The 12,162-nt window shown below is 46.0% G+C and overlaps 1 protein-coding gene across 4 annotated transcripts in view; it reads right to left on the bottom strand.

Moving 5' to 3' along the window:
* The window catches only part of PTPRZ1 (protein tyrosine phosphatase receptor type Z1), a 146,032-nt gene extending 136,700 nt beyond the window's left edge, over positions 1–9,332 (bottom strand). For 2 of the 4 annotated variants that reach the window (XM_064446531.1, XM_064446522.1), the window contains exon 1: positions 9,075–9,331. In XM_064446531.1, coding sequence (XP_064302601.1) covers positions 9,075–9,132 — 58 coding nt within the window. In that variant the 5' untranslated portion in view covers positions 9,133–9,331. Of the gene's footprint in view, positions 1–9,074 lie in introns of all 4 variants that reach the window. The other 2 variants (XM_064446512.1, XM_064446539.1) reach the window with 2 other exon arrangements.
* Positions 9,333–12,162: the final 2,830 nt, after the last annotated feature.

Genomic DNA, 12,162 nt, shown 5'->3' on the forward strand with positions numbered 1-12,162 from the left:
TTCTGCAACATTGCATGATACATGAAATGCAAAGCTACTGTCTGAAAATCCAAGATTACAAAGAAAGAAGTAGGCACAGACCGGACAGGACTCACCGCCAACTCCGTGCAGATGATGGGTGGGTGAGTTGTGTGGTGAGCACACACTGTAATGCCCCACACACCTAAGAGCAGTGCTCCAGGGCTCTGGCAGAAGGCTCCTTAGCCTCCCAGGAAGTCCCAGCCTGACAAATTTGTTAATTATCATACTTAGACACACCTATCAGAATGAGAGTTACAAAAGGAAATGATAAAAACAACTGACATACACTTGGAACAAAATGATTTTTCCAAATGGCTAGAAATGGATGAAACACAGTTGATCAGTTTGGGGTTGGAGCTAGAACACAAACTGCCTGGAGTAATACTCGGTCACTTTTATAAAGCCAGCTGTTACTCTGATCATTAGCTATTTAGCCTAAGCAAGCAGATGTTTTTCTCTTTGGGAAGTTCTGCTGAAATCATGGAGTTCAGCATATAAAGCAACTGAAGAATCAAGTCTTTTTTTAAACACTGATTTTAAAGGCTTAATTTTTCCTCAAAATACTTGCTTTAGCTTTCAAAAAGCTTTCAGTTTCTTCAATATAAGTTGCCCCTGCAGAACACTACAAATTTTGCTTTTCCAAGGCTTTGACAACTTTGAAAAATAGCATTATATTTGAAAAATTATATTTTGAAGAATTATGACACAAACCAGTCTAAATCTGAATGAAGTCACTAAAACTGTCCATTTACCTAAGGAAAAATTTGAATTTGGCCTGGATACCTTCTAAAAAAGACCAGAAAACCTGTCCCAAATGAAAGAGCATGTCACGATTTCTAAGGAAATTTTAAATAAGTCAGGAATTCTTTGTCAAATTCTGTTAGGGCATTTAGAGAGACATACGTCTTCATTCGCTAAGGCACATTTGATCTTGTTTATTTTTATGCAGCCTCCTGTATTTACAAGACTTCGAAGACCAATTTTGTAACACAACTTCAGTCAAGTACTCTAGATGTCTCTTTTTTTCACCCTTTCTGATGTTATTGTTTAATCAACTCTTCACTGCTTTTACTGTTATCCTATCTCAGCAGACAGATAAATAAGGCAGTGAAGATGGATACCTTTTCAAATGCTACCTGCTTTATATTTCAGTCTTCAGGTAATCCAGTATGTAGCAGAAACCTTTTGGCAATGAGGATGACAATTCGGGGCCCAAGTACGGACACATAATACTGCTCCCGAGAACGCTTAACAAAATCTCTCACTAGTCAGGTGAGCAGTCCTAACATCTTCATAAGAAATGCACATTGCTGAATGCTATCTGCAAAGTAGGATCTTTAATCCTTCAGCATCACGCAGAGAATTTTCTACAGCCTATAAGTTTAGTGAAACAGAAAGGGCTGTGGGAAAAAAAGTTACTTTGTGTGTCTAACTGGATGCTATAAAAATCTAGAGAAGTAAATGTTACTTTTTATATACCAAGTAGCCAAGCCATGACTAGCCTGTTTTTCAGGTGAATTCTGCTGATTTCAGGTGATTTCTGCTGAATCTGAAGGTACAGTGTAAATGATGGATTTGAGAGCCCTGACTTAGACAAGAACCCAGATACAAGACAGCATTTAGCTGAATCACCCCCCTGTTGGGCACTAACAGTAGGCTCCAGAGTCTTGAAGTTCAGACACTGTCTTACGTGATCTAAGCTGTCCAGCGGAGAGCTACCAAGATGATCAGGGGACTGGGGCATCTCCCTTATGAGGAAAGGCTGAGACACCTGGGTTTGTTCAGCCTGGAGAAGAGAAGACTGAGAGGGGATTTCATCAATACCTATAAATATCTAAAGGGTGGGTGTCAGGGTGATGGCACTGGACTCTTTTCAGTGGTGCCCAATGACAGGCCAAGGGGCAATGGGCACAAGTTGGAACACAGGAAGTTCCACCTGAACATGAGAAAAAACCTCTTTCCTGTGAGGGTGCCAGAGCAGTGGCACAGGCTGCCCAGGGAGGCTGTGGAGTCTCCTTCCCTGGAGACATTCAAAACCCACCTGGACGCATTCCTGTGCCCCCTGCTCTAGGTGTCCCTGCTCAATCAGGGGAGTTGGACAAGATGATCTCCAGAGGTCCCTTCCAACCCCCACCACTCTGTGATTCTGTAAGCAGCTGAGTGCAATAACAAGCAACTGGCTTGCCCAAACAGCATTCAGCTGCCCAGGACAGCTGATGTAAAATGCTGAGTTGGTGGAAACGCATCTGAGCTCTTTCCCACTTTGGGAGGTTGGGTCCTTCAGAAATGCAACCCAGAATCCCTTTTGAAGTAAGTGTCTGTACTTACACAAAGATATTAGCAAAACCTGCTCTCTCTAGAGCACAACCAGAGAAAAGGCAGTGGCAGCGATCTATGCATTGTATCCAGCAAGTAGATAATAAAATACTGAGTAGGAATGAGCATAGGAACTTGTATTTCCTCTCTTGCTGTACTACTCTACCAATTCAGAGTCCTGCTTCCAAAATCCTGAAGCAGATGCTTAAGGAACAGTAAGAAAAAGGCAAACTTATGCGATATGCTTGAAAATTTCCTTGCAAACTCTCCCAGGCTCTACTTCCAGCTCCAAAAGTTCCTGAAATGGATATGGTTTCCATCTGCCTAGCAACCCCCAGTAGGTTTCTCTTTGAAGCGCTTATCTAGTATCCCCTCAAAATGTTTTGCTCTCAGAGCAGCCTACAGTAGGGTTTCACAAGTCTTACCACCTGTTGCAGGAAGAACTACCCTTTTATTTATTTTTAAATCTGTCTCCTACTGCCTTTGTTTGCTGTCCCCTTGTTCTTGTATTGGAAGAGTCAGTGAAGAATCTCTTCCCATCACTTGTGAGTTTATAACACTCTACAAGACAATCTTTTAAGTTGTCTTTGGTCTTGACAGGGAGTCCTACCTTAGTCATTCCTGAAAACAGATACCCTGTTGCAATTTCCTTACTTCTTCTGAGTCTGCTGTGCCCTTTCTGAGAGGAGGGGAACATAAGCGTACACAGTATTTAAGAAGTAGGTTAGCTAAGATTTCATGCAGTGGCATAATGCTGTTTGTTATTCTCCCTAGTCCTTCTCTGTAATTGACCTTTTTTTTTTTTCCTAAGGAAAAATGCTTCATCTTAAACAAGATGTATGAAGAGTCCTCTCGTTTGCAAGACCTAGTGTTTGGAGACAGGAGATCTAGGTTCAAAGGCACAGCCATCGCCTCGCCCTTGGCCTTAAACAGAGGTAGCAACAACAGTCAGGTCAAGACACCTGGTCGTGTCAGCGCCTATTTTGGGAAGTCTTACTGACTTAGGGATCAGGGAAGTCATCCGAAAGAACATCTGGGTTTGCATCCCAGTTAAACTTAGGAGGGAAAGAGGGACTGAGATGCACATAATAGGGCCAGGTAAGGCACATGCAGAAGGGGAATTGTACCTGCCTGAAAGCTTCCCTAGCAGCCCTGAGATGTACTAGCTGAATCAGAGATCCTTTTAATTATAATTTTGGGTTCAGGCATCTAAATTCCACTGTCATCCTATTTTCAGTGCTGAGCTTTCCTTATCAGATGTAGGATAGTGTTTTTGTCACCCATGGGACTTCTACAACAATAATGATTCCCAGAATTAGCTAACTCAAACAACGGCTCCTGGAGCCTTCGACTGGTGACAAAAAATACTGATTTCTAGGGTGAAATACAGCTGCTTCTGGTGGATTAAAGAAAACCTAAGTCAAGTATGGGCAAGAAGCAGATGGCAAGAAGAGCTTTTGAGGGGCATGCCTCATCTAGAATAATCCATTGCACTTTTACAAAGTGCCCGTTTTTCTTAAGAAGTCTGTTATTTCACCTCGACCAGCTAGTGCCACAATATCAGCCAGCGATGCAAAGTAAGGAAAGTAAGCCCTCACCTTGCTTCTAAAATCTCCAGTTATTTCCACCTGAGCCTCAAGACTGAATCGACCGACGTCAGTAATTTGTATTCAACACTCAACCTGCACCATACCTTCCTACAAAAGTACTCTGCTGCCAACAGTTCCTCAACAACCTCCTGGAGCCAAGTTTCATTTACAGCCCCAGCCTCTTTGAAAAATTTGCTACCTTTCATTTAGCAGATTTTGTTTATTTAATACTGTAAGTCCTTTTCTTCCTGTTGATTTATCTTTCTAATGCAGAAGCCTTGACATGTATTCAAAAAGGTAACTTTTGTCTTTATGGGAAAAGAAGCTTACTGAATAGCCAAAGGATGTCTCATACAGGAAAGCCACATAAATGGTACACGAAGCTGTGGGAATCGAGCTGTTAAATGGGAGCAGGGGGCTCCGGAACTGCCGCAGACTTCCAGGCCCTACGGGGAATACTGAGAAGCACGGCACGTTTGAAGAGGAATTGAAATTGTCAGAGAAAGAACAGAATCTGTTCACTCTTAAATTCCTAATTAGAGAACTCATAGTGGGCAGTGACCACTTAAATGATGAGCACAGAAAATGAAGGAAATCTCCTTCCTTAAGAAATGGGCAAGTGCCTATGTTCAGAAATTAACATCCTGATTTATAATCCAGATAATAATTAGAATAGTTTCAAATTACCACTGTAATGTTATATGTATTATTTAGTTTCTCTCCAGGAATTCAGACAGAAGAGTATATTTAGAGGTGAAGTAATGCCAAATACAACTCAGAAAACTTCCCTTATGCATTGTATTGAACAAATATTGCAAAGTACAGCTTTAACTATTTTAGATATATCCCACAGACTAATGTGCTGAATAAATATTAGGTTACACTGACATTAACTTTTGAAATGTCATTCATTTCTGCACAACTTTTCATACCTGCCAGTATTTGAACCTAAAATAAATCTATACTGTATATTTAGATTTTGGTATATATCAATCTCTTATGGTACAAAAATGCATAACATACAGATGGTTACAATACAGATGGTTAAAATAGATGGTTTAACAGTCCTAAAATTCTTATTTTTATTCTAGCTCTTACATTTTAGATACGGCAGGACTAGATTTCTCCATAGGAACCGTGTATCGTCATCCACAGGAACATGTCATCTTAAGTGTAAAACATGCTAAAGCATTACAAATAATATACAGTAATATTACTGTGATGTAATTGAATTTGTAGTATGTCAAACATCTGACCCACAAAAATATTGTCAAAATAAGAGGTCAGTGCAAAAAAGAAGGATCTGATCCCATAGCCCTTTGACAGTCTAAGGGTTTATTGAATCTAAACGCGTAGATATGAGAATGAACAGAAAGTGTGATTGGATTTAGAAAGCTGAGCCAATGCTGTCCTTCAGATTCTCATTATTATTATTTGGGACTGTCCAGTAAAGAGCATGGAGAAGTTGCTTTTCTTGCTGGTCATGAGATTTATGCTGTCTGCTGGCTTGGAAATACGGTCCTGATGTCAGTTGTGTAAGAAAAATTAGAATATTTAGGGAAACGTTAATACTTCTGTGTGAATAAAGGCATAGTACTGGGATGCCAAAAACAAACTAAAACCGAGAGAGAGACCTTTTCTAGACAGAGAAAAATTAAAGTGAAACACAACTAATTAAACAATCCGTAGTTTAATTAGCTGCATTTTGAAAGGCAAAACTCTGGCTGAGGTCAGACAGTGACAGTAGCATGGTGTAGATGAGCTAATTTTGGAGAGACTTTTTACATTATTTGGGGAAATTACCCATACATTTTGCTAGCGAGAGCAGGGAATATTTTTTAAGTCTTGCCTAAATATTTACGCCTCTTTGATTCAAACTTAGCCACGATTACAATGTAATTTGCTAAAACATCCTCCTTTTTCTATTAACATTTTCTTGCCTACACAGATTCATAAATAGTCTACTTATTGAAAAGACTCCAGGCATTTTTTCCACAAGCACAATACGAAAAAAGCTACAAAAAGGGCACGTCCCATTGACTTTCAGGAGGTTATACTGAACACATCAGTAAGCTGAGGCAGAATTTCAAGGAGTATCTTTAGGCCTGAGATATAGGTAGGCTGAAGATTGCAGACTCTCATATTTCGCATTTAAAATAAAAATGTAAAAAAGCAAGCGAATTTTCCACAGAGGCTCTTTTTTCCTTTCATTTTGGTAACAGAAAGAACTTCAGAGGAAACCTCTGTTCTAACTAGACAGGAGTGTCCACAAATAATCACACAGGACTTCTCATGTGCCCTTACTTCTGACTGAATAGCATCTCACTCCACAAGTAGTTCTATTGAACTTCACTGAATGGCACTCACTGAGAATACTCAGATAATGCCCTGCTCCATAAATAATTACATCAGTACTTGGCTTCAGTAACACTGTGGAGGAAGGTGCTATTCATATCTCAGCAGCGATATTAGAATCGAGCCCCTAAGCATTTCTTCAATAACACACAGAACGAACTGTCACTGTCTTGTCATTCCCAAAAGACCATTTTTCCTCTGTCTGCTCTAATAGGTTTTTCTTCGGTGAGGTTGATTTGACCGCCTTGTCTTTTCTGAACACATAGGGGACTCAGATTTTCCTGCTGACTCTCCCAGAGGCAACAGCAAAACTCCCAAACAGATTCATTAGAAGGGACCTCCTGCAGAGCTCTGTCCGTGACCAGCTGAGAACTCCACAACATTTTTTGAAACTCCAAGGAAATGAGGCCGGCATCTACATGTTGCCTAGCCTTGAACTAGTGAGCGTAGTCGCCCGAATGCAAAGGGAGGCTGCCATGCTCTTCAGCAACATCCCTTCCACAGAGCCCTGGGTCTGGTTTCTTCCATACCACCAATACCTGATGGTAAGAGTCAGCCTGTGTAACCCAGTCCTCCTCTCTCACCAAGCCCGAGGAACCATACACTGGTAGTATGCAATCATTTATTTGCCTTTTTTTAATGAAAAAAAAACCAAAAGGAAATAATGCCATATTCCTAACAAAGTATTTACTCCTGTGAACTAATACTATCAGATGAGAGCATACTTAGTTACGGATAGGTATTCAAAGCGGAACTTATTCAGATGAAATCTCATTAAATCACTCTAATAACCTGTAGAGGGTATTAATTTTTGGGAACACTCATGTCGTTGAGCACACCGAGCAGTCTAGCTCATGAGTCTTCAGAACGAACAGCCATTCAGACCAAATCATCCATCACATCTAGAAAGGGTGTCCCCTTCAGGTCAGGTTTGAAAACAATAGTCTATCAGTCTAGAGGGAAAAAAAGTAGCCACACTTATACCTCCTGTGTGAGGAAAAAACCTTGTCTTCCCATCCTGACAGATCTTCTGAATTAATTAATACAACATACACACGCAGACCACGTATTTGAATATTACATTATACAAAACCACCTTATTTCTAAAAGTCACAAAATGAAATTATTAAAAAAAGAACAGGTTCCATTAGAAAAGTTACGTTTATGCCTGGCATTGCTTGCAAGCTGGTAGGCTGCTCTGAACATGGAAGTTAGTCTCCAAAATTGAACTGTGTTTTATTACATTATGATCATATCATGGTATACTTGACCTGTACTCACACATTTTCATGTACCTCCACACACGTATACAAGCACCTGCCAATTTTGTCCTTTAGATAGTCCTGGGAGTACCTCTGATTTCAGGAAACAAGTTGGCAATATGTGAAAGATGTTATGAAAACTTAACAAAAGTTTTATGACAGGCCCTCCTTTGCCAAACCAGTACAAGGGAATTATATTAGAATAAGAACCCTGGTTTTAGAAATAGGTTAGATTAAAAGTGACATTAAAATGCTATTAATGCCTTTATAAGGATCATACATTTTAATATTTTAATCAAAGGTCGGTTACATTAATCGCATTTATAGTTTAATTATTCCACTATACTTCCAGAAAGGAGGTAGAAATATTTTTTCACGTGGCAAAATTTTAAAAAGTAGTTTTCTCTAACTAGCAGAACTTGGTACGAAGTTGCTTTCACTCCGAGTAACCTAACACCGATCTTTGTTTACAGAGCTTCATGGCTTCAGAAGCAGAACCATCTATTGGGTGAGAAATGTAGGTTAGTCCCTACTTTATCACGCGACACCTATTGTAAAACTGGTTTTGTACACCCATTGTGTACAGAAGAGCAGCCGAAGCTCTTAAGTTCCTCATACGTAAATGCGAGCGACCACGTAGTATTTTCTAGTGATCTGTTTGACAGAAGTTTAAAAATTCAAAAGGATCGTTCAATACGATACAAACCCCACCACTTAAGCTCCTAACATTTATTTGACAAAGTATTTAAGACGGCGCTTCTAACAGCATCAACTGACTCACGCTGGTTATAATAATAATACCGCCGAGTAACAGAGCATTGCACGACTGTCAGGATGCGCTCCAGTTGCACAGATGAGAATGAATTGAAAATTAATTTGGTTATGTAAGTAGCCCCGCTAAAATCTATATCTGAATCCACATCCTGTGTGCTGCGTCCCACGTGAACGAACGACTTGTCCGTCGCTTGCCGAGGCAGCAGCTACACCCGGTGCGGGGCGATCGGTGACGCTGCCCCTTCTTGGAGAACGAGGCTTTTTTTGGGCTGAAATTGCGCACCCGTCCCCGGTTCTCTTCCAAACTGTTCCTGCGAGAGGCTGAAGTAAAATTTCATATCCCACGTCCACGGAGAAGCTCGCTGCCAATACTGCTTGGCAGGGATTTCCTCTCCCCCGCGGGGCCAGAGCCCTGCGGAAGGCGCGGCGGGAGCGGCTCCGCGGGGCGCCACGCGAGACGCCGCCGTGGGAGCAGAGGCGGGGGGGGGGCTGCCGAACCCACCCCCGGAGCATCCCGCCTGTGCCGGGGTGGCGTGGGGGCACCGCGCATCCGCGGAGCCCGGCGGCAGGAGGCTGAGGTGAGAAGGGGTAAGGAGACCCGTTCCCACCCGTGGTGCTGACGGCGTGTTTCCACGGTGTGGAGTGGCCGGTGATTGCACCTGCGGCTCTGAGCCAAAGGGATCAGAGGGAGAAAACCCCACCGAAAAGTTGGTCTGAAACGCAAAGCCGAATTCACGCACAACAGCAGATCACTCACCCACTCGGAGGATACAGACGAGCTGGATGCAGGCAACCAAGCGCCCGAGAATGAGCATGTCCAAATCGTCCTCTGCCTCCTCCCGTCCGCCTGCCTGCCCGTCCGGCCGCCTCTCAGCCTCCTCTCAGCCTCCTCTCAGCCTCCTCTCAGCCTCCTCCTGCCTGCTGCCTGCGCCTGCCTCCGCGGGCTGCTGCGCCTCTCCCCAGCGGGGAGCCGGCTCCGCGCCGCGGCCGCGCCCGGCGGCCGCCCCCACGCCGCGGGCGGGCTGAGCGGGAGGAGCGGGAGGAGCGGCGGTGGGTGCTGCGGGGCCGCGGCTCAGCGCATGGCGGGGGCTCGCCGGGGGCCGCCCTCCGCGCCGCACCGCGCTCCGCCGAGCGGCCGCTGCCGAGGGCGCGGGGCTGTGCGGGTGTGCCCGGGCGGGGGGGTGTGCGTGCGTGTCTGTGTGCGCGCGTGTCTGTGTGTGTGCTTGATGTGTGTGTCCGTGTGTCTGTCTGCGCGGGGGGGCGGAGACCGCGCGCTGCTGGGCGGGCGCGCACGTGTGCGCGCGTGTGAGTGTGCCTGAGTGCCTCAGTGTGTGTGTGTGAGTGTATGCGTGTGCGGGGGGGGGGGGGGTGCGCGCCCGCCCGCGGGCGGGAGGGAGGGGGCAGACGCCCCCCACCCCCAGCCGGCAGGAGGGTGGGTGGGGGGCAGGGGGCCGCTTCACGTCGCCGCGGCCAAAGCGTGGCCCCGTGGGGAGAGCGGCTCCGCGCGGGGCAGCCCCCCGGGACGCCGCCGCCCCACCACCGGCGGGAGAAGGAAAAGTTTCATTCGCGGTGGAAGCGGGGAGGGGTGTGAGGGCTTTCTGGGGTCTCGGAGGGCAGGGAGGTGCGGGGCGGTGGGTGCCGCCGGCGGGCGCGGATGCTGCGGGGGCGCGGAGCCTGGCCCCCCTGCGGGGGTGCCGCAGAGCGCGTACACAGAGGAGCCCCCCTAAAAAGCAATCTCGGCTCCCAGCGCTGATCTAAGGGCCCGATTTTGCAAGCCCTTATTGCTGGGGGTAACCGGGAGAGTAATCGCGGGGAGCTCGGCGGGGCTGGGAGCCGCTGCCGGCCTGTAAGTAGGTGGCGTTCGCAGGCTGCTCCCCGAGCCGGGAGGCAGGGGGGGTGCTTGTTTCCGGAGAACTGGGTGGGGGGAGCGGGGGAAGGGGGCTGGAGCAGCAGAATATCACTATCCGCCTTAGAAGTGGGTCAGGGCGCAGGCACAGGCACCGTCTCAGGACAAAACAAAACCACACACACACACACACAAAAAACCAAAAACCAAAAACAACCCACCCAAACAAGAAGTGGGAAATTAAGGGAAACGAACGCCAGGTCCCGCGCGGTGGGGAAGCGCGGGGCGGGGCGGGGCGGCGCCGGGGGTCCTGCGCGGCAGGCGGCACGCGTGGGCCCGGCGGGGCGCCCCGGCCGGGACAGGCCGACCTGCGCGTCCCCCGGCCCGGGGGGAGCGGGCAGCCGGCCTCCCCATGCTGAGCCCAGCCCCCTGGGGTGTCGCGGTGCGGCAAGGCAGGTGCAGGGCTAGAAACACCCCCGGCAAACGCTCGGGGCTTTGGGAGTACGAGAGGGCACGTACGACCCTCCACCGCATCCCAGGTCCGCCCAAGCGCAGCCCAGGAGCCGTGTGAATGGTTTCTGTGTTGGTGATAGTACTGTTCCCATCTGAGTGAAACCGTCTGCTCGGCAGGGATGTGATGCGACTTTCAATGGTGGGCAACTTAAGTGTAAAAACACTTGGTGGTTTATAGGTACGCTGCTCTGCTGGGCTTCCTAGTCCTCAGGCACCAGAGCTGCTTCTGCCAGCTTGTCCTTCAAGGAAACGAAGAAAAAACTCGTGTCAGTTTTTCATTTCCATGTCTGCCTGCTGTACCTGGCTGTTTGGGATGTTACGAGCTATCCCGACATGAAGCAAATTGGAAATTTTTGAGAGAACAAAAGTTACGGGAGAAATTGCCGAGATGCTCAAGCAGTTGATTATATTTGGAAAGCAGGCTATGGACGTGTCTTCTCATGCAAGGTCAGCATCTTGCAGGGTAGTACAGAGTTTACATACAATAGAGGTTGGTTCATTAGGAGAAGAATTAACTCTAAATGACGGTTCTTGTTAACTGTGGTATCACAGGAAGAAAGTTCCATGTGCTGAACTCCACCAATAAAAAACTGTTTTAGGGTTGTCCTAAGAGGAAATGTTGTTAAAGATTTTAGTCAGCTGATTTTCATGTTATCGAAGACCATAGATGCCAGGAAACAACTGTAGTGATTTCCAAACCTGTACGCATGCAAACATGCGCAAACACACTGATACGCGTATGCAAGACAAAATAGTAATACCAGTGGATAATATATTTGAGACAAACTCCAGCTGCAGCACCATTTGGGTGTTGCAATTGGCTTAGTTTCTCAGTAAGAATAAGAATTATACCATCTTGCACAGCAATATTTATAGGTATTGTGCTATACAATATGAAGCCAATGCCTGCAGGGCTACAGCAATGCATGGCTCTCAGGCTATACGTTCGCTTGGCTTTCCCCTCAAGCTGGTGGGTAGACATAACTCAATTATGTTGCTTGTGTGTACATGTGAGCTTGCAGCAGCTTCCAGCTTCGCCCTCCACCCTGATGAGGACCAACTTTTAAGCAGTTTGGTGCCTTTTTCATCTCCAGGTTTTCAGCTGCGGTTGAAGCTTTGTGACCGTCTGACAAGGCTACAGATCACTTCTGACAGCTGCTAACATGGTTACCTCCTTAGGTAGGTGCTGGAAAAAGCTTTAGCTAAGTCAGTGTGCTCCCTTTCTTAGAGGGTTTCTTTAAGAATCCCCTTTTATTTATACCATGAACAAGTTACCCATCGTGAACACACCCACACCAAAGGGCAAGCGCAGCAGTCACAGGTGGCAGAACTGTTTCCAAGTTTTCCACAGTAAATTACTATGCAGGGAGAATGAGGTCCTGGCAAGGTTGTTATGCCAATAGTTAACTTTCACTTCCATCAGGTAAAACATTGTAATATTTTACAAAGTGAATTATAAACATCTGGGACAGATCACCAGTGAATG

Source organism: Phalacrocorax carbo, chromosome 1 (assembly GCF_963921805.1).
Source record: "Phalacrocorax carbo chromosome 1, bPhaCar2.1, whole genome shotgun sequence".
NCBI classification, from domain to species: Eukaryota; Metazoa; Chordata; class Aves; order Suliformes; family Phalacrocoracidae; genus Phalacrocorax; species Phalacrocorax carbo.